The 27,980-nt window shown below is 51.9% G+C and overlaps 2 protein-coding genes across 3 annotated transcripts in view; one reads left to right on the top strand and one right to left on the bottom strand.

The window, feature by feature from the left end:
* The first annotated feature begins 1,109 nt into the window (after nt 1-1,109).
* NTAN1 (N-terminal asparagine amidase) lies at nt 1,110-16,532 on the top strand. Its single transcript, XM_029057841.1, has 10 exons — nt 1,110-1,223; nt 7,745-7,847; nt 7,928-7,993; nt 9,828-9,936; nt 11,550-11,623; nt 12,372-12,425; nt 14,374-14,427; nt 15,072-15,169; nt 15,888-16,001; nt 16,207-16,532. The coding sequence occupies exons 1-10, from the start codon at nt 1,125-1,127 to the stop codon at nt 16,405-16,407; spliced, it is 972 nt and encodes a 323-aa protein (XP_028913674.1). The 5' UTR covers nt 1,110-1,124; the 3' UTR covers nt 16,408-16,532.
* Nucleotides 16,533-17,023: 491 nt separating this feature from the next.
* The window catches only part of PDXDC1 (pyridoxal dependent decarboxylase domain containing 1), a 45,101-nt gene continuing 34,144 nt past the window's right edge, over nt 17,024-27,980 (bottom strand). For both annotated transcript variants that reach the window (XM_029057839.2, XM_029057838.2), the window contains 11 exons: nt 25,939-25,989; nt 24,387-24,450; nt 23,890-23,981; nt 23,572-23,677; nt 22,814-22,985; nt 22,116-22,234; nt 21,620-21,741; nt 20,770-20,862; nt 20,580-20,676; nt 19,693-19,797; nt 17,024-18,625 (listed from right to left, as the gene is read on the bottom strand). In XM_029057839.2, coding sequence (XP_028913672.1) covers nt 18,399-18,625; nt 19,693-19,797; nt 20,580-20,676; nt 20,770-20,862; nt 21,620-21,741; nt 22,116-22,234; nt 22,814-22,985; nt 23,572-23,677; nt 23,890-23,981; nt 24,387-24,450; nt 25,939-25,989 — 1,248 coding nt within the window. In that variant the 3' untranslated portion in view covers nt 17,024-18,398. The remainder of the gene's footprint in view (nt 18,626-19,692; nt 19,798-20,579; nt 20,677-20,769; nt 20,863-21,619; nt 21,742-22,115; nt 22,235-22,813; nt 22,986-23,571; nt 23,678-23,889; nt 23,982-24,386; nt 24,451-25,938; nt 25,990-27,980) is intronic.

Below are 27,980 nucleotides of genomic sequence, written 5' to 3'. Positions count from 1 at the left end.
GGAAGCAGCGTGGCTCAGTGGCAAGAGCCCGGGCTTGGGAGTCAGAGATAATGGGTTCGAATCCTGGCCCTGCCACTTTGCAGCTGTGGGACTGGGCATGTCACTTCTCTGGGCCTCTGCCTCATCTGGAAAATGGGGATGAAGCCTGGGAGCCTCATGTGGGGCAACCTGAGGACCCTGTATCTCCCCCAGCGCTTAGAACAGTGCTCTGCACATAGTAAAAGCAGCGTGGCTCAGTGGAAAGAGCCTGGGCTTCGGAGTCAAACCCATGACTATGTGGGTTTGACTCCCCCCTCTGCCAGTTGTCAGCTGTGTGACTGGGCAAGTCACTTTACTTCTCTGTGCCTCAGTTCCCTCATCTGTAAAATGGGGATTAACTCTGAGCCTCACGTGGGACAACCCGATGACCCTGGATCTCCCCCAGCGTTTAGAACAGTGCTCTGCACATAGTAAACGCTTAACAAATACCAACATGATTAGAGAATCAGCGTGGCTCAGTGGAAAGAGCCCGGGCTTGGGAGTTAGAGGTCATGGGTTCGAATCCAGACTCTGCCACTTGTCAGCTGTGTGACTGTGGGCAAGTCACTTCACGTCTCTGGGCCTCAGTTCCCTCATCTGTAAAATGGGGATTAACTGTGAGCCCCACGTGGGACAACCTGAGGACCCTGGATCTCCCCCAGCGCTTAGAACAGTGCTCGGCACATAGTAAGCGCTTAACAAATACCAGCATTATTATTATTAATAATGAATGTATTATTAGTGTGTTAATGTATTATTAACAAATACTAACATGATGATGATGGTGCTGGGCTGAGGCCTCAGGGAAGAAGGTGGGGGGTGGGGGGGGCGGTGAGGGCACGTGGCGCGCGCGAGGCGGTGAGGTCACGTGGTGAGGGCACGAGGAGAAAAGTTCTATGGGGGGCGGCCGGACTCCATTTCCCGGTGGCCTTTGCGCGCGGAGGGCGTCGGGGCGCGGGACGGGATTGGGCGGTGTGGTTGTCCGTCACCCTTGCGGCGCGCCCATTGGCCGCCTCCTCCTCTGGCCCGCCCACCCTTCCGGCCGCCTCGTAGTCAGTCAGTCCGTCCGTCCGTCAGGCGGTGCGGGCGGAGGCCGGGGGGCGGCCATGCCGCTGCTGGCGGGCGGGAGGCGGGTCCGGATGCCGGCCCGGGGCTGCGGCCTCGGCCCCGGCCCCGACCTCGTCGGGCAACATCCCGTCTTACAGGTAAGCGGGGGAGAGACACCCCAGAGCGGCCACCACACTCCCCTCATTCATTCGTTCGCTCATTCAATCATTCATCCATCCAATCACTCATTCATTCACTCACTCATTCAATCATTCATTCATTCATTCATTCATTCAGCCGTACTGAGGGAGCGCTCACTGCACTCAGCACCGTCCTCATTTGCATCTCTCCTTTATTACCCGCTTTATTCTCTCCATGAGGTGTCCATCCCCCTCATTCTGTTTGGGAATTTCCCTGGAGAAGCAGCGCGGCTCAGTGGCAAGAGCCCGGGCTGGGGAGTCAGTGGTCCTGGGTTCGAATCCCGCCCCCGCCCCTGGTCAGCCGGGGGACTGTGGGCGAGTCACTTCGCTTCTCTGGGCCTCAGTGACCTCATCTGCCAAATGGGGATGAAGACTGGGAGCCTCACGTGGGACAACCCGAGGACCCTGGATCTCCCCCAGCGCTTAGCACAGTGCTCTGCACGTAGTAAGCGCTTCACAAATACCAACATTATTATTATTATTATTGTTTTCGTTCTATTTCGCTGCCTGCCTGGGCCTGGGAGCGCGTTGTGGGGCAGGGCTGGTCCCTCTCTGGGGCCCAATCGTCCTTTCCAAGCGCTTAGTCCAGTGCCCTGCACACAGTAAGCGCTCAATAAATACGATGGAATGAATGATTTTATGAAGGATATGTGGATATCTAGGATTCTATTGATCTATTTTGATGCTATCGATACCTGCCTACTGGTTTTGTTATCTGTCTCCCCCTTCTAGACTGGGATGGTCTGTCTCCCTGAGGCCCAATTGTAATAATAATAATGTTGGTATTTGTTAAGCGCTTACTATGTGCCGAGCACTGTTCTAAGCGCTGGGGTAGACACAGGGGAATCAGGTTGTCCCACGTGGGGCTCACAGTCTTAATCCCCATTTTACCGATGAGGGAACTGAGGCACAGAGAAGTTAAGTGAGCCCAGTGCTCTGCACACAGTAAGCGCTCCATAAATACAACTAAATGAATGATTTGATGAATAATGTGTAGATAGCTATGGTTCTGTTGATCTATTTTGATAATAATGTTGGTATTTGTTAAGCGCTTACTATGTGCCCAGCACTGTTCTAAGCGCTGGGGTAGACACAGGGGAATCAGGTTGTCCCACGTGGGGCTCACAGTCTTCATCCCCATCTTACAGATGAGGTAACTGAGGCACAGAGAAGTGAAGTGACTTGCCCACAGTCACACAGCTGACAAGTGGCCGAGCCGGGATTCAAACCCATGATCTCTGACTCCAAAGCCCGTGCTCTTTCTACTGAGCCACGCTGCTTCTCTTTGATGGTATTGATGCCCGCCTACTTGTTTTGTTGTCCGTCTCCCCCTTTTATTCATTCATTCCATCGTATTTATTGAGCGCTTACGGAGTGCAGAGCACTGGACCAAGCGCTTGGAAGGGACAAATGGGCAGCAGCTGGAGACAGTCCCTGCCCATTGAAGAGCTTACAGTCTAGTCTTTTAGACTGCGAGCCCGTGGTTGGGCAGGGATGGTCTCGATCTGTTGCTGAATTGTCCATTCCAAGCGCTTAGTCCAGTGCTCTGCACACAGTAAGCGCTCAATAAATACGATGGATTGAATGAATGGAAGCACAATTGGGCCACAGAGAGAGGCCATCCCTGCCCAACAAGGGGCTGCTGACCACCGCGTCCTGCCCTCCTCCCCGACACCCCCCACTCTTATCATCCCCTTACCCTCTGTCCTGCCTGCACTGTTGGCTGTAACCTCTATTATTAGTGTATTATTATTAGTATTATTAACCTACCGTTTACCAGCAGCCCTGTTGGCTGTAACCTCTATTGTCTTATTATTCTTACCATTTACCAGCAGCACTGTTGTCTGTAATCTCTATTATTAATGTTATTATTAACTTCTTACCATTTACCAGCAGCACTGTTGGCTGTAACCTCTAATATTAGTGTTATTATTATTATTATTCTTACCATTTACCAGCAGCACTGTTGTCTTTAATCTCTATTATTAGTGTTGTTATTATTATTAACTTCTTACCGTTTACCAGGAGCACTGTTGTCTGTAACCTCTATTATTAGTGTTATTATTATTCTTATTCTTATTCTTACTGTTTACCAGCAGCACTGTTGGCTGTAACCTCTATTATTGGTGGCATTATTATTATTATTATTAACTTCTTACCGTTTACCAGCAGCACTGTTGGCTGTAACCTCTATTATTGGTGGCATTATTATTATTATTATTATTATTAACTTCTTACCGTTTACCAGCAGCACTGTTGGCTGTAATCTCTATTATGAGTGTTGTTATAATTATTAAATTCTTACTGTTTACCAGCAGCACTGTTGGCTGTAACCTCTATTCTTCTTCTTCTTCTTCTTCTTCTTGTTAAGCTCTTACTCTGTACCAGCAGCACTGCAGGCTGTAACCTCCATTCTTCTTCTTCTTGTTATTAATAAGCTCTTACTGTGTACCAGCAGCACTGTAGGTTGTAACCTTTCTTATTATTAGTCGTATTATTAATAAGCGCTTACTGTGTACTAGCAGCACTGTAGGCTTAAGCCTCTATTACTATTATTATTAGTATTATTAATAAGCTCTTACTGTATACCAGCAGCCCTGGAGGCTGAAACCTCTATCATTATCATTATTATTACTAAGCTCTTACTGTGTGCCAGCAGCACTGTAGGTTGTAACCTCTATTATTATTAGTATTATTAATAAGCTCTTACTGTGTACCGGCAGCACTGTAGGCTGAAAACTCTATTATTAGTAGTAGTATTATTAATAAGCTCTTACTCTGTACCAGCAGTGCTATAGGCTGTAACCTCTGTTGTTGTTGTTGTTATTATTAAGCTCTTACTCTGTACCGGCAGCACTGTAGGCTGAAAACTCTGTTATTAGTAGTAGTATTATTAATAAGCTCTTACTGTGTACCAGCAGTGCTATAGGCTGTAACCTCTGTTATTATTGTTGTTATTATTAAGCTCTTACTCTACCAGGAGCACTGTAGGCTGTAGCAGCACTGTGGGCTGTAAGCAAATCATTTCACTTCTCTGTGCCTCACTTCCCTCTTCTGTAAAATGGGGATTGAGACCGTGAGCCCCACGTGAGACAGGGACTGCGTCCAACCCGATTGGCTTATGTCCACCCCAGCGCTTAGAACAGTGCTTGGTACGTAGTAAGTGCTTAACAAATGCTATAATAATACTACTGATGCACATTACGGCCCACAGCGCTGCTGATACACAGAAAGAACTTAATAATAATAGAGGTTACAGCCTACAGTGCGGCTGGTACACGGTAAGAGCTTAATGATAATAATAATGATAATAAAGGTTACAGGAGGCAGGGAGGTCAATGAGGAGGCGGATGCCCTAGTCAACGTGGGAGATGAGAAGTGCGTGGATTCGTGTGGTGGCAATTTGGATGGAGAACCAAAGGCTGGATTTTAGCGATGTTGTGAAGATAGAACAGATAAGGTACCGGGAAAGATGGAATATGTGGGTCGAATGAGAGATTACAGGCTCGTGAGGCAGGGAGGATAGTGGTATGGTCTACGGTGACTGGAAAGTCGGGGAGGACAGGGTTTGGGTCAGAAGAAAAGATGAGAAAACTCAGGTCAGAACGTGGTTGGGCGAGAGTTTTACAGAGAAACTGACTTTATAGTCAATTCATTTTCTAAACTGGGATCTTTTGCGATATGGATGCTCTAAAATTTTAATCACTGATTTATAATTTATGGAGGCTTATTATAAAATGTAAACCCGGCACAGACAAGTTGGTCATTATGTGAATGATACTATATTATATTTAAGTAACTTCCAAGTGCTGGCTGTAAAGCCGTGGTGAATACACCAGGAGGAAGAGAATCAGAGAATAAGGGTTAGTAATAGAAGTGCTTCAGTCTATTCATTGTGTGTAAGTGCGTGTAATTAAACTCTTTGCCTGTTGAGGGAGGTGATGCCAAAAAAAAGAGGCCCTGTTTATAAAAATGCAAATTTTAGCTTGACCCCTTTGACAAGATATTGTAATTGATTAATTTTTAATATCCATTGACTAGTGCTGGGAATGGGTAAAAATCACCCCTTGAAATCATTTTTGAAAGAAGAATTTGGAATGAGTTTTTCACTTGCCTTGCTTTGTTTTTTTTTCAAGTAGCCCTAAGAGATTTGAAAAAGTGGTGCTTTTTCAGCCGAGGCAAAGATGAGTAATTACAAAAATGTTCCCAGAAAGGGCACCCCGTGATAGAACTGGATCACGGACCTTGAAGTCATGAGTGCCTTGGGAACGGTTGCACTGTGGCGTCATTTACCCGTAGACTTGGGTGCACTCAGGTTCTGTCCCAGAGTTAGCCCTGATGTGGCATTCCCCCTTTTAGACCGTGAGCCTGTTGTTGGGCAGGGATTATCTCTATCTGTTGCCCAATTGTATATTCCAAGGGCTTAGTACAGTGCTCTGCGCACAGTAAGCGCTCAGTAAATATGAATGAATGAATCTGAGGATTGCAAGTAAGTCAAAGTGACTGTAAATTCTTCCCCCAGCCCCCCATCCCCTGCCCTACATCGTGTCCCCTGGTGCTTCCACGATTTTAAAACAAAAGCTTTTGAACTAAGCACAGTGAGATCACTACAGGTGCTCTCTCTTTCACCCTACAAGCCGTGGCACCCCTTTCCCTCCCTGTCGGCTGCAAGCCCTCCCCTCGCCGCCCTGTCCCTGGAAAAAGAAAGAGGGAGCAGGTGGCTGCGGGGCCGGCCCCGGCTTGGGAGGAACGGCTCCTGGCCTCTTCCTGCTCCGGGACCCCCCTCATCCCCGGCCCCGGTCGCGGCCGGATCTTGCAGCTTGGGCCAGGGTCGAGGAGGCGAGGCCGACCAGAAGGGGAAGGAGGCCAGTCACGGCCCTCGGCAGCACGAGCGGCCCCGCTCCGCCTGCAGGAGTGGTCCATGGCTCGTTTTCAGAAAATGAGGAGGGGAGACTGGGGAGAGATGTGGACAGGGCAGCTCGGTGGGGGGATTGGGGGTGCCAGGGAGACCAAGGAAGGCAGCGAGAGAGGTCAGGGGGGTCCCAGGTAGGAAATGCACTTCACTGGACATAACTTTGGGGATGGGATTCGTCGGTGCAGGTCAACGAACGGGGCAGGAAGCATCCCCAGGTTCCCTGTCTCGTGGAGTGGTCGTAACCTGGGGTACGACAGGCCTTGGAAAAAACACACTCTTTTGCTATTGATAGAAATTAATTTTTCTACACAAGTAGACTTGCCTCCAGCAATCGATATTTTTAATTGAAAGTCACATTCTTCCTCTTTTGTATGTTTTCGTTCTCACTCACTATGACACGTTGTGGTGAGTGACCCTAGAATGAGTTCATAGATTTGCTTCCTCATTTTTGTAAGCCATCTTATCTCTTTATTTAAAAATACAAAAGTAAGGGTCCGGGCCACTGACTCCTTTTGAAAATTCAGGGTTGTGAAGAACTTTGGGTTCACCTGAGGAGGTGAACTATTCATTCAATAGTATTTATTGAGCGCTTACTATGTGCAGAGCACTGTACTGAGCGCTTGGAATGTATTGTGGCTCAGTGGAAAGAGCATGGGCTTTGGAGTCAGGGCTCATGAGTTCTAATCCCAGCTTTGCCACTTGGCTGTGTGACTGTGGGCAAGTCACTTAACTTCTCGGTGCCTCAGTTACCTCATCTGTAAAATGGGGATTAAGACTGTGAGCCCCACGTGGGACAACCTGATTCCCCTGTGTCTACCCCAGCGCTTAGAACAGTGCTCGGCACATAGTAAGCGCTTAACAAATACCAACATTATTACTTAACTTCTCTGTGCCTCAGTTCCCTCATCTGTAAAATGGGGATTAAGACTGTGAGCCCCACGTGGGACAACCTGATTCCCCTATGTCTACCCCAGCGCTTAGAACAGTGCTCGGCACATAGTAAGCGCTTAACAAATACCAACATTATTATTATTATTATTATTGAATCTCAGAACCTGTGCTTAGAACAGTCCTTGGCACATAACAAATACCTTTATTATTATTGTCTTCTAGACTGTACGCTCAATATAGGCAGTGCTATATCTGCTATTTCCCAAGTTCTCAGAACTGTGCTCTGCACCGATAAATACTCCTGATTGATTGATTTCCAGGGACTGAGTATGAACTGAAATTTCTTTACTGCTCCAAGTGTCATGCCAATGAAGCAATTTCATCGATCCAGTCATCCCTTTAAATGTTGGTCAAGCACTGTCCTCATCTTCGTCATCAACAACGGTATTTATCGAGCATTTACCGTGTACAGATCACCGTACTGAGCACTTGGGAGAGTCCAGTGCAGCGGAGTCGCTAGGCGCATTCTCCGCTCACAGCAAGCTCACAGTTGACAGGCATTTTGTAATTTCCTTTCTTCGGGAGACGGTAAAGGTTATGTCAGACCGTTTGACTGTTCGGATCTTTCTAATTTGCACGATGTCATCTTTTTTTTTTCCCCTTGATTAAACAGGAAAGAGCCGTCAGCCTCACGAGTCAGCCCATCCAGCGTGTGGGACCCCGGGGCCTCCTCTACGTTCAACAGAGAGAGCTCGCGGTGACCTCCCCAAACGACGGTATGTTCAAGAAGCAGCGGATGTGACTCCCGAACCACGAAGCCGCCGGGCATCTTATTTTCTCTCCGTTTCCGACGCAGGCTCCGTCTCCATCCTGGGTTCCGACGATGCCACCACCTGTCACATCGTGGTCCTGAGAGACACAGGTTTGGGAGAGGTCGCGGAGACCTGAACTCGTACGACCGCCTCGGCTCTGTTGCTCAGGTTGAGGAGAAGAACAGGTGGTTTTCGGACCGCACCGGGGTGGACTTAGAGGGGAGAGCGGCCGCCACCCAGCCCGGGGCGTAGTAGGGTGGTGGTGGGTTGTTTTTTTTAAAATGGTATTTATTAAGCGCTTACTATGTGCCAGACAGTGTACTAAGCCCCGGGGTAGGCACAAGCTAATCGGGTTGGATGCAGTCTCCCGTCCCACATGGAGCTGCCATTCTTAATCCCCATTTTACAGACGAGCGGTGCGGGGCTGGGCCGGACGGATCAGGTCACGTAGCCCAACGAGTCGCTGCCTCGTGCCTGCTTCTGTGCTCGAAGCCAACACGCTGTTTGTTTGAGTTGAAGAAGGAAGAAGAGGAGCGGCGTGGCCTAGCGGAAAGGGCACAGGCCTGGGAGTCAGAGGACCTGAGTCTTAATCCTGGCTCTGCCACTGCCCTGCTGTGTAACCTTGGGCAAGTCGCTTAACTCCTCTGGGCCTCAAGTTCCTCAACTGTAGAATGGGGATCCAGTGCCTGTTCTCCCGCCCGTTTAGGATTGAGCCCCCCCCGTGGGACGGGGACTCTGTCCAACCTGATTAATTTGTATTTACCCCAGGGCTTAGGAGAGCGTTGACACACAGTAAGTGCTTAACAAGTACCATCATAATGATGATGATTAGGAGGGAGAATGCGTTTCTTTCCAAGGTTAGAGAGAGAGAGAGAGAGAATGTGTGTTGCTGAATCTTTGAGAACCTCATATGAAAGATTGATTTTCTGAGTTCATCTTCTTCACTGCCTGTGCTCCCCACTATCCTCGCCTTTCTATTTCCTTCTTTCAAGAGAAGCAGCGTGGCCTAGTGGATAGAGCACGGGCCTGGGAGTCAGAAGGACCTGGGTTCTAATCCCGGCCCCGCCGACTTGGGCAAGTCACTAAACTTGTCAGTGCCTCACTTCCCTCATCTGTAAAATGGGGATCAAGACTGTGAGCCCCATGGGGGATGGGGACTGTGTCCAATCTGATTAATCTGTATCTACCCCAGAGCTTAGAACTGTTTTTGGCACATAGTAATTGCTTAACAAGTACCATTATTAAAATGTTTGACCCCACTGTCAAAATGCATTGTTTGGGAATTACAAACTGGCTCTGAATTTATGACCTTGATATTCACCCCGCCCTCAGCCCCACAGCACTTATATGCATATCCCTGTACTCTATAATCCATTCTAATATCTGTCTCCCCTCTCTAGACTGAAGGTCCTTAATAAAGGTGATAATAATTGTGATATTTAAGTGTTTACTATGTGTCAAGCACTGTACTAAGCGGCGGAGTCGATAGAAGTTGATCTGGTTAGACACAATTCCTGCCCCATATGGGGCTCACAGTCTTGAGTAGGAGGAAGAACAGGTATCGAGTCCCCATTTTACAGACGAGGAAACGGACACAGGGACGTTAAGTGTCCTGCCCAAGGTCACACAGCAGACACGTGGCAGAGCCGCGCATCAGAACCCAGGTCCTTGGACTGTCTGGCCTGTACTTTTACCACTGTCCCATGCTCCTTTTTGTGGGCAGGGATCTTGTCCACCAACTCCCAAGCACTTAGTGCAGTACTTTGCAAAGGCAGTTTTTAATAGGTACTAGGGATCGAATAACTGCAGGGGATCCAAATTTGAGCAGGGGCGGGGATAGGATAGACTTACTGACTTTTGCCTTTTCTGCCTTGTGAATTTGTGTGTGCGCTGCCATTTACTCTGTAGACGTAACATGAAGTCTTTGTTTCCCCTGTGCTCCAGGGAACGGGGCCACCTGTCTGGCCCACTGTGACGGTTCCGACACCAGAAGTGATGTCTCGCTCCTGTTGAGAGTCATAAAATCCGTACCTCGCCCGGGACAAAGTGGAAGGTGAGCTCCTCCGGGGAGATTGAAACAGCTTCTTAGACCGACAATAAAATAATGAAATGAATACCATGTGGATGGGAGAAGAGATTTGATTTTCCAGATGGAGTTTAAAACTGTCCAGAGTTCTCTCTCTAGAGAAGCAGTGTGGCCCAGCGAAAAGAGCACGGACCTGGGAGTCAGAGGACCTGGCTTCTAACCCCGGTTCTGCCACATGTCTGCTCTGTGACCTTGGGCAGTCACTTAACTTCTCTGGGCCTCAGTGTCCTCAGACATTTAATACCTGTTCTTCCTCCTAATTCATTCAATAGTATTAATTGAGTGCTTACTATGTGCAAAGCACTGTACTAAGTGCTTGGAATGGACAAATCGGTAACAGAGACAGTCCCTGTCCTTTGACGGGCTTACGGTCTAATCGGGGGAGACAGACAAGAACAATAGTAATAAATAGAATCAAGGGGATGAACATCTCATTAAAACAATAGCAGGTAAATAGAATCAAGGCGATGTACATTTCATTAACAAAATAAATAGGATAATGAAGATATATACAGTTGAGCGGACGAGTACAGTGCTGAGGGGCTGGGATGGGAGAGGGGGAGGAACAGAGGGAAATGGGGGGAAAAGAGGGCTTAGCTGCAGAGAGGTGAAGGGGGAGGAGAGGGAGCAGAGGGAAAAGGGGAGCTCAGTCTGGGAAGGCCTCCTGGAGGAGGTGAGCTTTAAGTAGGGTTTTGAAGAGGGGAAGAGAATTAGTTTGGCGGAGGTGAGGAGGGAGGGCATTCCAGGACCGCGGGAGGACGTGGCCTAGGGGTCGACGGTGGGATAGGCGAGAATGGGAGGCGGTGAGGAGGTGGGCGGCAGAGGAGTGGAGCGTGTGGGGTGGGCGGTGGAAAGAGAGAAGGGAGGAGAGGTAGGAGGGGGCAAGGTGATTGTGAGCCCCGTGTGGGATAGGGACTCTGTCCAATGTGCTTAACTTGTATCTACCCCAAGGCTTAGTACAGTGCTTGACACATAGTAAGTGCTTAACATGTACCATAATTATTATTATTTGCTTCAGTGAGCCTCAGAGATGTTGGTGCTTCGCACCTGTAACAGTTGGGATGATTGTTTCACCGCTGCAGGAGAATGAGCACCTGCCTGATTTGATCTTCCCAAGCAGTTACTACGGGACACAGGTGTTACAGTCACATCATGGGAGGTTAAAACTGTATTTAAAGTTAATCCAAACGCTAGAGCCCTGAGATGAATTGACCACACCTATGACACTTGCTATAATTAGGCATTTTTATGAAGGGAGTAGAGTGTGCTAGATTCTCTTCAGAACATGTACTACTTAGATCCTCCTCTCAAGAAACTAGGATCCCAAATCTTGAACCATCTTACTATAAAATGAAAAACAAAACCAATTTTGAGTAGGTAAGCTGGGGTTATTCACTGTTCCTCCTCTAGAACCCGAATTCCAATTACCCAAAAGTTGGAATCGCATTGATAAGCCATCGAACCACTAGTAAGGCAGTGGTTTTACAGAGGGGATTTGGGGTTGAACTTTAAAGGACTTGCAAGGCTTTAACTCTGGGATGTGTTTTAATTGCTCTTTTCTGTTGGTCCATCTTTACTAGGCTGGAAGTGCATCTGATTGGAGGTTTCAGGGATGACAGGCAGCTGTCCCAAGAACTTACTTCTCAGCTTCTTAGTAAGTTCAATTTTTTTCCCCACTGTCATAATATTCATTCATTCATTCAATACTATTTATTGAGCGCTTACTATGTGCAGAGCACAGCACTAAGCGCTTGGAATGGACAATTTGGCAACAGATAGAGACAATCCCTGCCCAGTGACGGGCTCACAGTCTAATTGGGGGAGACAGACAAAAACAGTAGCAGTAATAATACTGATGGTATTTAAGTGCTTAATATGTGCCAGGCAATGTACCCAGCACTAGGGTGGATACCAGCAAATCGAGTTGGACGCAATCCCCGTCCCATGTGGGGCTCACAGTCTCAATCCCCATTTTACAGGTGAGGTACCTGAGGCACAGATCAGAACTGCCCTTTGCACCAAGTTGGGAATGTTCATTTAAAGGCATGGTGAGGAATAGGGGCTGTGTTCAAACAGTATGATTTGCCTCGGGAAAGTTGCCAGAAGGCATATATACATTCCCCTCTAGACCGTAAACGGGTCGTGGGCAGGGAATGTGTCTGTTGAATTGTTCCGTTGCCCTCTCCCAAGCACTTAGCACCGTGCTCTGCACACAGTAAGCGCTCAGTAAGTACAGTTGACATTCTGAGGGTGAGAAAAGAGGTTTGGCGATGAGATTCTGCAGCGGGTGAGGGAGATGGTACACTTTTGGGACAGTGAATCAGGTAGAATGGATCAATCTGCCACACCGATTGCATCGCTAGCAAGAATCGGTTGTACTTACTGCACACCTCTAATTGCAGATGAATTTGATCAACAGGAAGACGACGTTCACTTAGAGACCTTCTGCGTGACGGGTAAGTGCAGCGATGTTCTCCGATACCCGTGGGTTTTGGAGCCGTGTAGCGTTCGGCGGAATCCTACGCCTCATTTCCTCTGCCCCACGTGGGTGTCGGGTCAGATGTACGGAGCAAGGGAGGACGGGTGGCTGGTCAACCCTGAGCCCGATGATACTTTCCTCGTTGGTTAGTTATTGTCCTGCCTAACTGCCCCCTCTCCCCATCCTCCCCGGGGCAGCAACCCTTATCCAATCAGCTGGTCTAGTGACTAAGGCTGGTCTCGCCCTGCGGAGGGTGTCTTTAAAGTACTATTTTCTGAACTATTGGCTGGATAGGACTTTGGATTTTCTGCCCGAGGCCCTGCAGGTTTTTGTGACTGGAACCTTGTAAGCCTGCTCCACGCAGCCGAGCCTCTAGGCCCGTAGAAGGTCAGCCAGTCGGATTTGTTGAGCGCTTCCTGTGTGGAGAGCACATTGGACACGTTCCCCGCCCCCAGCGACCGCTAAGGCCAGCGGGGCTGGGTCACCGTGGACCCAGTGGCAAGTGCTTGCCGTGGGACTAGGTTTCAGCCGCCGGTGGTATCGCGGTGGCCCCGGCTAGAAGACGGAACAGGTCATCAGAGTGTGAGGGGTTTGGCCCCGTTGGGGCCGTTCCACTGTCCCCCACGTCGCCAATTGATGGAATTCAGTGAGCGCTCACTGGGGGCGCAGCGCTGTACTAAGCGCCTGGGAGAGAACAATGCAGTAGCGGTGGGAGACGCATTCCTTGCCCTCGAGGAACTTACCGTACAAGAGCACTTTTATGTGGAGGCATCGGGGAGCGGTAAAACATTAGAGAAGCAGCGTGGCTCAGTGGAAAGAACCCGGGCTTGGGAGTCAGAAGTCATGGGTTCGAATCCTGCCTCTGCCATTTGTCAGCTGTGTGACTGTGGGCAAGTCACTTCACTTCCTCTGTGCCTCAGTTCCCTCATCTGTAAAATGGGGATTAAGACTGTGAGCCTCACGTGGGACAACTGGATTACCCTGTATCTACCCCAGCGCTTAGAACAGTGCTCTGCACATAGTAAGCGCTTAACAGATACCAACATTATTATTATTATTATTATCAGCATCGGAAGACTGGTGCTCCCCAGATTTCTACTAACCCTTCCTCTTCCTGGTTTTACACTGAGCTAGAGAAGGTTTCAGATGGTGAGATGTCGCAGTCGACACCATCTCCTCCTCTGCTGCTGTTCGTTTTGGTCAGGAAATGTCTGTTTATTGTTGTCATACTCTCCCAAGCGCTCAGTACAGTGCTTAGCGCACAGCCGGCGCTCAGTGAATATGGTCGAACGAAGGTAGTCCGAGCCAACCTGCACCAGACCACTGGATGCACTGAGTTGTTGCGTAGTGGCTCTAAGTCCAGCAGCACTTGGGATAGTTTAACCAGAAATATTTGTGGGGCTTTTTTTTGTCTTAGTCCCTCTGCTCTATTTCTCCGATGTCTCATGCAGCTTTCTGTCTTAGCCTCACAGATCTCTATCAGGGACATCATTAAGTAGTCCGGTTTCGGAGAATGGTAGAGAGCTTCTCTCCTCCGTCAAGGTGAACCCTCGGAAGCAGGGTTCTTCGCAGATGTATGCATCTGAGTCGAGGCACGGTCCTACTCTGGTGTAATGAGGACTGTTGGCGTGATGTCAGTCTCCCCCGGATGGAGCTTGGCAGGCCGGGCGCTGAATTGCGGGAAGGGCGATGAGGATGCGGTTAGGTTTCGGGCAGTGACGCTCCGGCCTCTGAACCCGAACCCCGAGCGGAGAAAGGCTCGAACGTCAGCCCCTTCGTGTCTTCCTGCTTTTCACTCCGAAAGCAGGGATGATTTCAGGTCCCTCCTGAACTGGGCAGAATTGACCCGGCGGCTCCAGAGTTTAAAAGCATTTTAAAAGCCGCCCAGACTGGCCCTGTTTAGTTATCTTTGTTTTTACAAACAGAATTAAATGACCGCGAGGAAGGCGGAGATCACTTTCCAATCATTTATGGGATCGGTAAGTACCCTCTGACTTTTCTGTCGGGGTGGCTTGTGACCCAGAAGGGTGTTTTTTGGTATAGCCTGGCTCTAGAAGATAGGATCCCGCTGGATCGAATCCTTCTGAGTGAATTTTCTCACCCGGATCAGTTCCGCGCAGGATGGGAGCAAAGGTTCAGCCTGGTGGCCCCGGGACCTTTTGGGGGGGAGTTTGCGGGGGGTCCCAGTCCCCCAGTTTTGGTTTACAAGGCCAGCCTGCCGCGCCGTGAGCGTCGTGCTACTCGGTTTGGATTTTTCCTCCTTTCTCACCGCCGCGGTGACGCTGATCCCCTGGGTTCACGGATCCTTTGTCGACCCCGTTATTTTTAAAATATCGGAACGGACGTTGTCGGCAGCGCGGTCTAGGGAAAAGAGCTCAGGCCTGGGAGTTCTAATTCCTGCTCTGCCAGTTAGTTCCTTGCTACGTGATGCTGGGCAAGTCACTTTCTCTGTAAACCGGAGATTAAACCCTCCCTCCTCAGACTTTAAGCCCCACGTGGGACAGAGACCGAGCCTGACCTGAATAACTTGTACCTCCCCCAGTGCTTAGAACAGTGCATAACAAGGACCGTAATAATAATAATTTTTATTTTTCTCCCATTGGAAAATCCTGCACCTATGTAGGTGTCAGGGTGAAGAATGGGGAGATTTTCAGAGCCTCGTTTCCCGAGAGGGGTCCAGAGGAGGATCTGCGCTCCGCCCGCTCTTTATCTGGAGGCCCCGTGAGTGAGAAATCGGGGTGTTTTATTGTGAGGTTTTTAAAGGATTTTAACGTTTACTGATTTTTGGCTTCACACGTCACGGCAGAGTAATTATGCCACGTCGACAGGCCCACGGCTGCCTGAGAGACTCAGAAGTTTACTTAACGAGAACTGACAAATGTGTAGCATCCTCAAGTTTCTCTGAGATGGTTAATGTGTGGCTTGGAATTGTGGATGCTACAGAAAAATGTCGTTACTTACCGTGAGTCCGTGGTACCGGACTCAAAATAGAAAACTTGACATTATTGAGAAGCGGCGTGGCTTGGTGGAAAGAGCCCAGGCTGGGAATCGGAGGACCTGGGTTCTAATCCCAGTTCGCCCACATGTCTCCTTTATGAACTTGGGCAAGTCACTTGACTCATCTGTAAAGTGGGGATTAAGACTGTGAGCCCCATGTAGAACAAGGACTGCGTCCAACCTGATCAGCACTTAGTACAATGCTCGGCACATAGTAAACCCCTAACGAATACTGTTAAAAAAAGAGCAGATTAGTTGCATTTAGGTGGCACTGACTCTTGGATCAGCTAATTTAGCATTCAGATCTTTTTATATAAACTTCTCTGTCTGCGGCACTGGAAGGTGCCACTGAGGGTGAAATTTACTTGCATGTGATCGTGTCAGTGTAACCGTATTCAGACCCTGCCTATTTGAAACCCTTGTCCCTTTTTTTTACGGCTAGATGATCAGCATTTATGATGTTGAGACAGAGCAACTCCGTATCGGACCTTATTTCTGGAAGCCTTTTCTCAATGTGGATTTTTGGCTGCAACAGGATGACAGACAACTATTAGAGGTGAGATACGAGAACATCTTCTTCCTTGAAGGGTGCGTTTTCAGAAGAGCGTTGAGCAGACCCTGTTCTGACCCTTCCCCTTTTAAACACGGCAAGAGACAGGAACTCCAGCCCACCCCCGTGGACCCGTTCATTCGAACTCACCGTTCTTGGCATCAAGATAAAGAAACTTAGCAAGGTTTATTTTCACTCTCCTTGTTTGCAGGATTTTTCTACTTCTCCCCGTGCTGAGCCGCCCCACTTCGTGGCCCAGATTAGGTCAACCATGACCTTCTTGAAAAAATACCCTTTTCCCTCGTCGCTGTTCCCCGGAAACAAAGCCCTCCTCTATCAAAAAAACAAAGACGGCTTATGGGAGGAGGTGCCTGCCGCTGTGGACGACGACCCAAAGAAAGCCCGGGCTTAGCGTGGCTCGCCCTGGCGAAGGAAACCAGCTCCGCGTTTGGCAGGGATCTGCTCTTGGCGGATCGTAAGGGCCACGGGCCTCTGGCTTTCAAATGCTTTTCGAAATAAAAGAGGTTGGCACAGGTATGTGGTTTTGTACTTCTTCCATTTGATAAAAAGATAACCGGTATTTTTCTTAAGTAAGGGAATTTGCAGAGAAGGGGAGAGACACGATATTCTTTTCCCGTCTTGGAGCTTTTGCTGCCGTGTAAACGGGAAGCCCCTAAAAGAGGTCTTATTTTGCACTCGTCCTCTTTGAAACGTCCCTACTGATTTCAGTTCCTGGCAGGAGGGAAAGATGTTTGTCATCTAGGCCGCTCTTCAAATGACCGAAGTCGTTTTCGGTAGGGCAGTCAGAAGAAGATAGGCATCCAACTTGCTGAAATGGAAAGTGAGTTAGGGCTTGCGTGTTCGGTATTGAGAACCCGAAGTTCAGAATGCGAGCAGCGTATTTTGGAATCTTTGATGCTGGAAGTTACTTCTGAAAAGAACTAAAACGTGCCCCAAAAGACTGAGAGCCCTGCTATACTCAATCGAATCGGTGGTAAGGTCGACATTATATATTCACTGAAGTCAGATGAAACAATTTCAAGACCCTTTATTGAAACCAGCATTCAAATATTACATCTAAAGGGTGACATTTTATCTTAACCCCACTAGTTGAACCATTCCAAATATAAAAACTTTAAAAATTAATGTAATTAATTTCATTAATGACCATTTTTTTCCACCCCCCCCCCCCCAGTTAATATAACTTCATTGCACCAAACCATCGAGGAAGACTATTGGCCTTTTAATCGTCCGTACTTAAAAGAAAAATTGCACTTTTAGGCAGTGCCAGAAACAATCTGAAATCACATCAATCAAAATGAACCGTAAGTAGGCTTAATGTGGCGTAACTAAGGCTCCCGCTACTTCGGCGGACAGGCCCGCCGCGGAGGTGTGTCGAAAGATGACCCTCCGCACCCGAACTGCGCCCGGGGACGCAGAGGGGTCCGCCGCGTAGGGGAAGTGGAGAAATGCGGTATTCGCGGGCAGGGAAGAGAAGCAAGGGTGCAGGCTGACAGCTTCATTTGTGCACGTGGAGAGGCCTGTCGAGCCAGAAGGGAAATCTGTTTCGTCGACAGTTTCCGCCGTGAGGGAGAAACTTTCAAGAGGAGGGAAAAAAAACCCCAAGACAACCAAAGGTCGACCTTCGGATCGAGGTCCGAAGAAGTAATGCTTATATTAAGGATTTTAATTATGTGACTAATATAATATTTCATCTTATGTACAGCATCTACCCGATTTAAGCCGGAAGGACTTAACAGCCCGTGTCCGCCCGGGGCCAGATACTCGGAGCTCCGTCGGCAGGGGAGAAGGGAGCGGGGTAAGGGACGGACTTCGGCTAGCGGTCGGGTCCCCGCTGACGCCGAGGGAGAAAGAAATCTGTCCGTCAGAGGGGCTCAGAGCGGACGCGGGCCTCCTTTAGAAGCTCGCGACCACCCTCCTTTCTCCTCGACGCGAGAGACACGGCTGCGAGACTGGCCTAGTGGAGAGACCGTGCGGGCCCGCAGGAGGCGGAGCCGATTTCTTAGGAGTCCCGGCCCCTGCTTTGGTTTCAAAGACAGCGGGGAGGAGGCGCGACCCGGTTACTCGAGCGTAGGTTCGGGAAGACGGGGGTCGGCTTGGAGATAGCAAACGTTTACGGCGACTTGAGAAAGAGAAAGGGTGGCCATCTTGCCCTACGTGGTATCTGTAAGGACGAGGAGAACGGGAGCGGCGATCCGACCCCGGTCTGCACGCGTTACAGTCGAACCCGCTGCCTGTCCCTCATTCCCATCTCTGTGCAAAAGTCCCATCTCGGCTTACGGTACTAACGCGGGGCCCCGCTCACGTTTTCGACGCGTCTTTGCCGTCCCTGGCCCCCAGGGAAGACGGCGTGCAAAGGTCCTCTCCCGTGAAGTCTGGGTTTTATCTTAAACTCCCTCGCTCCTCTCCGCCGTCGTCGTCCGGGGTCCGGGCTCCGGCCTCCAGGCCGTCCCCCGGGGGCGGGGGGCCGGGCTCCGTCCCGTCCCCCTTCTGTCCGGCCTCCTCCGGGCCCGGCGGCTCCGCCTTCTCCGCGTCTTCCACGGGGCCGACGGAGCTCGTCTCGCCGAAGGGGTCGGAGCCGGCGACGGATCTCTTAAAAACCTTCTGACCTGGACGGAAGGGCGGTGAACAGTCAGGACGTCGACGGGTACGATCTTTAAATGGAAGCTCTCGGGGGGGTACTCGGTACATAAGCGGAGGCGAAGAGTACGGTTCTCCCTGAGTCGGGCCGAATCACTCGTCATCATTGGTATTTACTGAGTGCCCACCGGGGCGAAGCACTGTACCGAGCGCTTGACTCCGGCATCTCTGGAGCCTGAATTCAGAGTTAACCGTGTGGCATCTGATCTCAGCCCGGGACAAAACCTAAAGGATCATCGAACCGGTCTTCTGGAAAGCCAACCGTGCTTTGCCCCAGAGCAGGGGGCAAAGTTGACTACCGCTAATAAGGAAACTCTGCATCCCCTTTGTGCTCTGCACAGAGTCAGCGCTCGATAAATACTATCGAATGAATAAATACCATTTAAAAAAAGAGGATAAGTGCTTGCTTACTCTGTACCGGGCGCGGTACGAAGCACTGGGGTAGATACCAGCTAATCGGGTCGGACACGGTCCCTGTTCCACGTGGGGTTCGGTCTTAATCCCCATTTGTCAGACGAGGGAACCGAGGCGCAGGGAAGCGAAGCGACCGGCCCGAGGTCACCCAGCGGACAAGTGGCAGAGTGGGAATGAGAACCCAGGTCCTTCTGCCTCCCCGGGCTTGTGCTCTAGCCGCTAGGCCCGGCCCGGAAGGAGGCTCAGGGCCGACCTCTCGCTTCGCCGCTTTGAGCCCCGTGGGCGGAGGCGAAGCAGACGGCAGCCGAACCGCCCTGAGGCGAAGGAGGAATCCCCGGACGGAGCCCGGGTCCGGGAGTCGGAAGGACGTGGGTTCCGATCCCCGCCCCGCCGCCTGTCTGCCGTCGCGCCTCGGGCAAGACACCTCGCTTCTCTGGGCCTCAGTCCCCTCATCCGTAAAATGGGGATCGAGACCGCGGCCAACCCGACGAGCCCGTCTCTACTCTGGCGTTCAGTACACTGTCCGGCACATACTAAAGCGCTTAACAAATGCCACTACAAAGTACTCCAAAAGCCACAAGCCCGCTTCGCGCGCTCGGTTCTCCGGCGCGGGAGACCTTACCCGGGCGCCTCGATTTGGAGTGCGTGGCCGTGGGGGTCGGGGGCGGGGTCGCTCCCGTAGCCTGGGCTTTGGACACGTACGTCAACTCTGTGGATTCCAGCGAGCCTGCGGAAGAACGCGACGGGGGATGGGCGCCGAGCCCCGCGGGCTCGGCCGGGACCCCGCAAACTCTGCCCTCCCTCCCCCCCGGGACCCCGGGCCTCTCCGTCTACGGGCCGGGCTTGGGGCAGGCGGCCGGATCATAATCCTCTCCGCTGGGAAGATCCACCATCACCGTCGTCAGCGGTACTGACTGAGCGATGACTGTGCGCGGAGCACTGCTCTCAGCACTTCCTCGGGGCCCAGCGGTCCCGCTTCCGAGCAGTCACGTCCCTTCGGGCGGCAGAAGAGTCGGGAGCCCAGCCGGCCCCGAGGCCCCGATCCGCGGGGACGTCTTCCAGCCCAAGAGGAAACGGCGGGTTTCTTCCTCCTCGGGGCAGGATTCGATTTGAAATCCCATCAGGAGTCGGGGTGGCCTGACTTGAGCCAGGTCCCCCCGCTTCCACGGCGGAAGGAAATGTCTCCCCTCCAATACCCCAAGCGTTAGCGATGGTGTCGGATCGTCTCTCTACCCTGGGCCCTTGGCGTCATCGGAGGTTTCCGGGTGGGGAATCGAGCTTTGTCAGGAAAGCCACAGAGGACTTGACACAGACTCTCGTACCTCCCGCTCATCGGGAGCGGACCCCCCCCCCCCCCGTCTCCCCCCGGCAATCGAGACCTTATCTGCATCTCGTGGACCTGGAGCCGGGGTAGGGAGGGGAGAGAGCGCGGCCCGGGAAGGCCTTTAAGGCCGAGGAGCAACTGGTCGGAGGCTCCCGGTGGCCCCCGGGGTGAGGGGGAACGGTTACCTGCGGTTAAGTTAAAAGTTCTTCCCTTGGGCGACGCCTGGAACGGCGAAAACCAATTCAGCACAGATCCGACGACGGGGATCTGCCGTAACACTCCCTGGAAGACACGATTCCGAGGCGGTCCTAAGGAGCTCGAGCCCTCCGGGCCGAGGAGCCTGCCGCCCGCGCCGTCCCCCCCGCCTCTCCTCACCTCCTCCAGGAGTCGTTCCTCGTTGGCTCTCTGCAGCTGAACCTGCGCTTCCCGGATGCCTTTCCGAACAACCTCCGTCATGTTTTCCAGCAGCTGGGGGGAAAGGGGAGGGATGTTATTCAAGGAGAGGTTCCTCGCCTCAGTGCCGAAAGCAGAGGGCAGAGGCGTATTTTTCCAAAGCGGGTTAGCAAGTGACTGATCCCACCTCCCCGAAGTGGGGTAAGATGGAGAAGTGACATGGCCTAAGGAAGAGGGCACAAGCCTGGGAATCGGGAGAAGACCCGGGTCCCATTCCTCGTTCTGCAACTTTGGGTACGTCACTTCTCCGGCCTTCGGTTTCCTCCTCCGGCCCTCCCTCCCTCTTAGACCGGGAGCTGACGCCAACCTGATGATCTTGTGTCTAGCCCAGGGTTGAACACAGTACCTGACCCACCGTAAGCACTCTGCAGATACCGCTATCATCGTTACTGTTGTCCTACTAACTGGCTAGAGCCCTCTGGGTCATTTTGGTTAAAAAGACGGTACCGACACTTGCTTCAGGAACCCGTCTCCTATTTATAACCCTACTGCTTCGACAAAACCGGTTCCGCCTTCGGTAGAAACTTGTTAAGTTGCGGCGTCCAGGAACCGACGGCGTCGTACGGGCGAAGCCCGCCTGCGTTCATTTCTTCCGACCGGCCGGAGAGGCAGGCCCTTCCCCGCCTGGTCTCGTCCGGTTAGCGGGCTGGGCCGAAACCGCACCCGGCCTCCGTCGATTCCCGGGCGAGAGCTTCGTTGGCTCCGGCCGGCTGTCAGGAGGCCCTAGAGGACGGGCGCGCCGGGGGGAGAAGAGCCGGTCAGTCTCACCCACCCTTGAGTTCTCCTCTATCTCTCGGCCCGTGGCCGCGATGGTCTCCACGAGTTCGCGCACGTCCAGGTCCTCGGTTGCCATGCCGATGTAAATGCAGTTCTTTTTCCTCCCGAACTCGGGGCCTGCGGGAGCAAGACACGGGGCAGGCGACAGGTGGGCGCATCAGACGTTACCCGTCCGACGTCGAGCCCGGCTTTCCCCGAACCCCCTCGCTACCACGCTCTCGTCTGCCACGTCTGCCGGGACGCCAACGGAACGAGTCGATTCGCGGGGCGGATTCTGGGGAGCCGAAGCCGCGCCGCCACGTGCAGGAGGGGGCTCTGATCAGAGGCGGGGGGAGACCCACCCCGACCCCCGAAAGGCATCGTCAGCCGTCCGAATTGCTACCCATTTCGTCTGAGGCCAAAGAGGACTCTCTCTCGGCAGCGGTTCACCCCGCCCTCACCGGACCTCGGTTTGAACAGCCCGCCGTGACGACGGGGAAGGCGGCAGTTACCCGAAGAAAATGAGAGATCGGATTCCAGTTCGCTTAATTTCTTCAGGAGTCCGGCGTTGATCTTCTCCACTTCGGCCTCTGATTTCCCACCGTTCTTCTCTTCGACGTTGTCCTCGTACCTTCGGAGTCCAACGACACGACCGTGACTGAGGCGGCCCGTCATCAAGCGCGTCCTCGCGCGCCGACGTGGTGGAAACCCATCTGCCGAGATCCCGGTCGCGCCCCGAGGAGAGGGGCAGGGGCAGAGCCAGGACGGAAGAACCACGGCCGAAACACGCAGGTGGGTAGGGAGAGCGGGGTAAGCCCATAGAGCTAAGAAATAAACTTCTCTGGGGCTCAGGGACCTCATCTGTAAAATGGGGATTAACCGTGAGCCTCACGTGGGACAACCTGATGACCCTGTATCTACCCCAGCGCTTAGAATGTTGCTTTGCACATAGTAAGCGCTTAACAAATACCAACATTATTATTATTATTATTATTAAATTATTATGACTACTCGGGGAAGGGATTTTTAGCTCTCCCGAAAGCAGAGGCTTCAACCCAGAAAACAGGGAAGGGCCTCAGTTGGACAGCGGCAGCTTCGCCTCCGCGTAACGTTAACCACAGAGCGGCAGAGGCTGCCGGTCCAGGCCCCCGCCCCCGGCAGCAGCGACGGAGAGTTTGCCAGCCGAGCCGACCGCGGAGCGGAGCCTCACCTGACCGCCCCTAGCCCGGCCCAGCCGAGATCCTCCACGTGAGCGAGGCCGGCCGTTCGTTCCACCTCCTGCTTGAATTCCTCTCTCATCCGCAGCGTACAGGTCAGGACCGGGATCTTGGTCTTCAGGCAGGCCACCAGCTTATCGATGTCCTCTCCTTGAGTCCCTAAGACTAAACGTACCGAGAGATCGAGCTGGGGTGGAAAACGGGGCGGGATACCAGAAAAGATAAAACGGGACACGTCCCTTCCCTTCGGTTTTTTGAAAAATCCAGCGCGGATCCTGAGTCCGGGACACAGGCTAGTATTTCAAGGCGGGGGCTGAGCACGGGAAAAATCACCCCACCGACCCACTCCGAGCCCGAGGTCCGGAACCGGTGCCGGCTACCGCCTGCCGGGAGTCAGCGGGGAGGCGCTTCTCCTTTTGGGGTCCGACTGGAGAGCGCGCAACCGATTCAGAAACGGACTCGGACAGTCGGATTCGAGTGGAATCCACGCCTGGGGAATTCACCTTTCCCGGGCACACGAGCGGCGCCCCCCGCTCCGACAAAGAACCGGTTTTGGGCCAGGACAAAAGGTGCAAGAGTGCCCGCCCGTATTAGAAAAGGAAGCTCAAGAAGCACGGAGGAAGAGGACCTGTTGGTCTGCACTGCATTACGAGGGCAGGTTCATCAGGCCCTGCCACGTTCCGTGTTAAAATGAGGACTTCCGATCGCTACTTCTTCCCGGGGCAAAGCGGACTCCGGAGACGCTAATTACCCGCCGACGTCATCAGCGGGCTGAAGCGCACACACGTCCCCTCGTCTTCCAGTTCCACCACGTCGACTCCGCTGGCGGGAACCGACCGGGCCAGCTGCTCGCCGAGCTGCAGGGTCAAAGGAGGGTGAGTGGCAGCATTTGGCGAGAGCCCACCTGGTGCGGCGCTCTCTACTAGGTGCTTGGGAAGTACAGAAAAAACCAAGTGACAGGTCTCCCGCCCACAAGGAGCTTCCGCTTTTACCGGGCGGGGCAGGGTTTGGCATACACGAAAAGAGGCCCAATCAGAGCGGGCCCAACGCAGAAACGGCCCAGACTCACCCACTGGTTAAATGCGTCCCGGAGGTCTCTCTCCTGGCCGGCTGCCGGGTCTGGGGCCGAGGGTCCCGGTGGCACGGTGCCCAGCTTTCGATCTGATCCCAAAACACAGACGTGAGCGTGACGCCCCGTACACCCGTACAACGAATCCGGGGAGCTAATCCAGGAAGGCCATCCCAAGCGTCCCGGAAGGCTCGTTTCCCACCCGGCCTCATAGGAAGGAAACTTCAGACTCCGATGCTTCTTTAACACCAAGGGAACCGGGACTTCCGGCTGTCCCGAAAACGTACGCCCGACAGTAGACGGGCGACGCTGAAGGGGAAATTTACGTTCAGAGAGTTAGAGAGTCACATTGGAGGAGAACTCCCATCACTTTGACAGTTGACGTGAGAGTCCCGCCTACGCTCGAACTGGAGAGAGATGAAATGGGAATACTTTTTCATCTCCGGCTGTTCGTTGATTTGAAATCCCCCAAAAACGTTCTCCTCTAGATTACTCACCTAACCTTGAAAATTCCTGAGAAAACTTGAACACCACCACTGGAGAGTTGAGCTCATCTTCCACCTGAAAAATGAAAGTCCGATATTACTGAATGAACTAGGCCATAAAACTATACATCGGGACTCGGCCTCCTATTCCTACTTCGCCTCTGACTGGAGGAGAGCAGCATCGCGTTGCTTTCCGAACGTCTAATTGCCGGGTTATCAATCAGAGGGAAGCCGCTCTGATCTGGGGTCAACTCCCACCGTCCAGATGCTTCGCTGCTGAATCAGAGACAGCATTTTTATATTTCGCTCATCCACGGAAAATGAACTACAGAAGAAGGAAGATTCCCAAGTGGAAACAGGTATTTCCCTAGAGAATTAAAGAAGGGTCTAAAGCAGAAGAGGCCCCCCCCGGGGAGAGTTAACCATTACCCAAAAGGCTACAGAGATCAGTTGCCCTGCACATAGTAAGCGCTTAAATACCAACATTATTATTATTATTATTACTTGCCGAGAGCCAGCGTAGCCTAGTTCCAAGAAATCCCCTGGCACCAGATTCGTCTACCCCTACAAAGAGCAATGCAGCTCAGCAAATCGCGCAAAGGGCCACCGCCGAGAAAGCAGTGCTCGGCTCCCTACTCAGAGCGGGATCCCGATCCCAGGAATTAGAAATCAAACAAGTCCGACTCTGGGACTTTATTCTAGGGGGTGAAGACGGAAAGAGTGCGTCTTTTCTTCCCCCTTCCCCGCAGGCCTCCTGGGCAGAGCTGATGACCGGAATGCTTCCCAACGTCTCTGTGCATTTGCATCGGCACCTGTGGGGGAACTGCCCGATGCAGAGACAGACGGATGGATGTTTTCATTAAAAGGATTCGTTGCAGACCCAAACTCTGTCCTTCCTATGGCAGGGGCCGCTTTCGGATGCTCATCTCCACAACCCACTTCGCCCCCACTCATCCTAGAAACTGCTTAAAAAGGAACAGCTTCCCCAGGTCACTGCGGAAGGGAAGGAAGCGATCTAGAAATCCCGGCCCGGGGGGGCAAGCTGTTTGGATTCTGGTCTGGTTTTTTCTAACAGGCCATCTAGCAATCTTTGAGTCACCTCTGTTCAATCTCTCGGCACGGAAGGGAGAGGGAAAAAAAAAGTCTGATGTCCGAGGCGGCGTCCGAGACATCTTGGAGACATCCTGAGGACGTGGCCTCTGGAAGTCCTTGGGCAGCGGGAGCCGCCAGTGCTCTTTGCGGTCAATCAGTCGACGCTGCAGGGCCCCACCTCCCTGCCGGCTACTCAGTCCTATGCCCCGGTCGGCCAGCTTGACTCTTTGACCGAGGGCAGAAGGCGCCTTCAGGTTTGGCAGTGGAGGTTGCGTCCTCGTCCCTTCCCAAGCCTGAACTCTGGCGGGAGGAAGCCTGACTTCCGAGACCAGCAGCGAGAGGTCCGGGGGTTAAAATTCTTGGAGAAGGCATGCGGCTCTATTTCTCCGGTGGAGAAACAATTCTGAGAAATTTGGGGAGAGTTCTGTAGGTACTATAAAATATAAAAAGAAGTGAGGTGCTTTACACTCACCGAGGTTTTGATGAAATTCAGTTTCTTCAGACTTTCCAGCAACCTCTGACTCTGCAACAGCCAAAGAGGTTAAGAGGTGGGTTATCTCATCTTCTATTGAAAGAGCACATTATAGAGCAGTTTTCACAGAAACCAAAAGAAACGATGATTAATCATTTAATCACTGGGGAGTATCTGTAGGCTATCGGTCTGATGAAGTCATTGAGGGGCTTTGAGGTATCCAACTTTTCGAGTGCAGGGGTGTACTTGGGCTGGGGGACGGCGAGAAGAAATGGGAGAAGTATAAAGAAGTGTGGCCTAGTGGACAGAGCACCGGTCTGAGAGTCAGAGGACCTGGGTTCTAATCCCAGCTCCGCCATTTATCTGCTGTGTGACCTTGGGCGAGTCACTTTGCTTTTCTGGGCCTCAGTTACCTCCTCTGTAATAATAACTGGGGCCTTTATTAAGCGCTTACTGTGTGCCAAGCCCCGTACTGAGCGCTCAGAAATGGAAATTAAGGCTGCGAGCCTCAAAGTGGGACAAATCAGCGTGCTTTGTCCAACCTGATTAGCTTGTACCTATCCCAACGTTTAGTTGGACACCCGGCAAATAGTAAGCACTTAAATACCATTAAATACGAAAAGAAAAAAGGGGGGTGGGGGCAGAGGAGAAAGAGGAAAAGAAAGGAAGAAGGGAGAGCCAAATTAAGAGGACATGTCTCTTCTATTGCACTCTCCCAAGTATCTAATGCAGTGCTCAGGACCCAGTAGGTGCTCCGGTCAGAGCTTACTCTCCCTGCTGCTGTAATGCATTTATTTCTATTCACGTCTGCCTCCCTCTCTAGACAGAAAGCTCGTTGTGGGCAGGGAACGTATCCCTTATATTGTACTCTCCCGAGCCCTTATTACAGTGCTCTGCACACAAAAAGCATTCAGTAAATACGACTGACTGAGCGACTTCTGGGTTGTGCCCTCCTCCCCCTTTTCCCCCAGCTCTGCCGCCACTCAGTTCACCTTAACCACGGACGCTCCTCTCACGCGTGGCTCTGGTGTCTCAGAGGCGAACGTGGCTGTTTGTTTTTACGGTGCACTCTCCCAAGCGCTCAGTACAGTGCTCTGCACGCAGTAAGTGCCCAACAAATACACCTGATCGAATGAATAGGTGAAGTGAGCGAACGCAAACGTTTTTGCCCAAAACACCAGTTTTGTTCCTTCGTCTGGGTGTGTTCCTAAGCAGCTTCAAGAGCTTGGATTCATGGAAGCTGCGGTTTAATACGTGCCTACATCCATTCATCGGTTCCCCCATAAATATTTAAAGCCTTAAAAAATAATGATAATGATAATGGAACTTGTTAAGCACTTATGTGCCAAGCACTGCATCTCTGCATTCATTCATTTAATAATCATATTTACTGGGTACTTACCACGTGCAGAGCACTGTATTAAGCGCTGGGGAAAGTACAATGCAACAATGAACAGTGACATTCCCTGCCCATGATAAGCTCACAGTCTAGAGTGGGGGGAGAGAGAAATCGATACAAATAAATAAAATGACAGAAAGGAGCATAAGTGCTGTGGGGCTGGGAGGAGGGAAGAGCAAAGGGAGCAAGTCAGGGTGACACAGAAGGGAGTGGGAGATGAGGAAAAGCGGGGCTGAGTCTGCGAAGGCCTCTTGGAGGAGGTGGGCCTTCGATAAGGCTTTGAAAGCGGGGAGAGTCACTGTCTGTCAGAATTCTGGATCCAACAGAAGCTCCTTACGTTTGATTTTAAGGGACTCGGTCGGCTCTCCCCTTCCTGTCTTACCTCGCTGCTCTCCTACGCCCCAACTCCCACCCTTTGCTTCTCTAATGCCATGGTGCTCGCTGTTCAATCTCAACCATCTCGCTACAGCCCCCTCGCCCAAGTCCCCCTTTGAGCCTGGAACTCCCTCCACCTTACACGTCTGACAGACCACCACTCTCCCCACCTTCAAAGTCCTCCGGAAATCACGTCCTTCCCTAAGCCCTCATTTCTCCACCCCGCCCGCCGCCATCTCCGCTTCACCTATCGGTATTCCTTAAATAC

This window comes from Ornithorhynchus anatinus, chromosome 2 (genome assembly GCF_004115215.2).
Source record: "Ornithorhynchus anatinus isolate Pmale09 chromosome 2, mOrnAna1.pri.v4, whole genome shotgun sequence".
In the NCBI taxonomy this organism is placed as follows: Eukaryota; Metazoa; Chordata; class Mammalia; order Monotremata; family Ornithorhynchidae; genus Ornithorhynchus; species Ornithorhynchus anatinus.
Note: the sequence above shows the minus strand (reverse complement) of the source record. Positions and strands in the feature narration are given on the sequence as shown.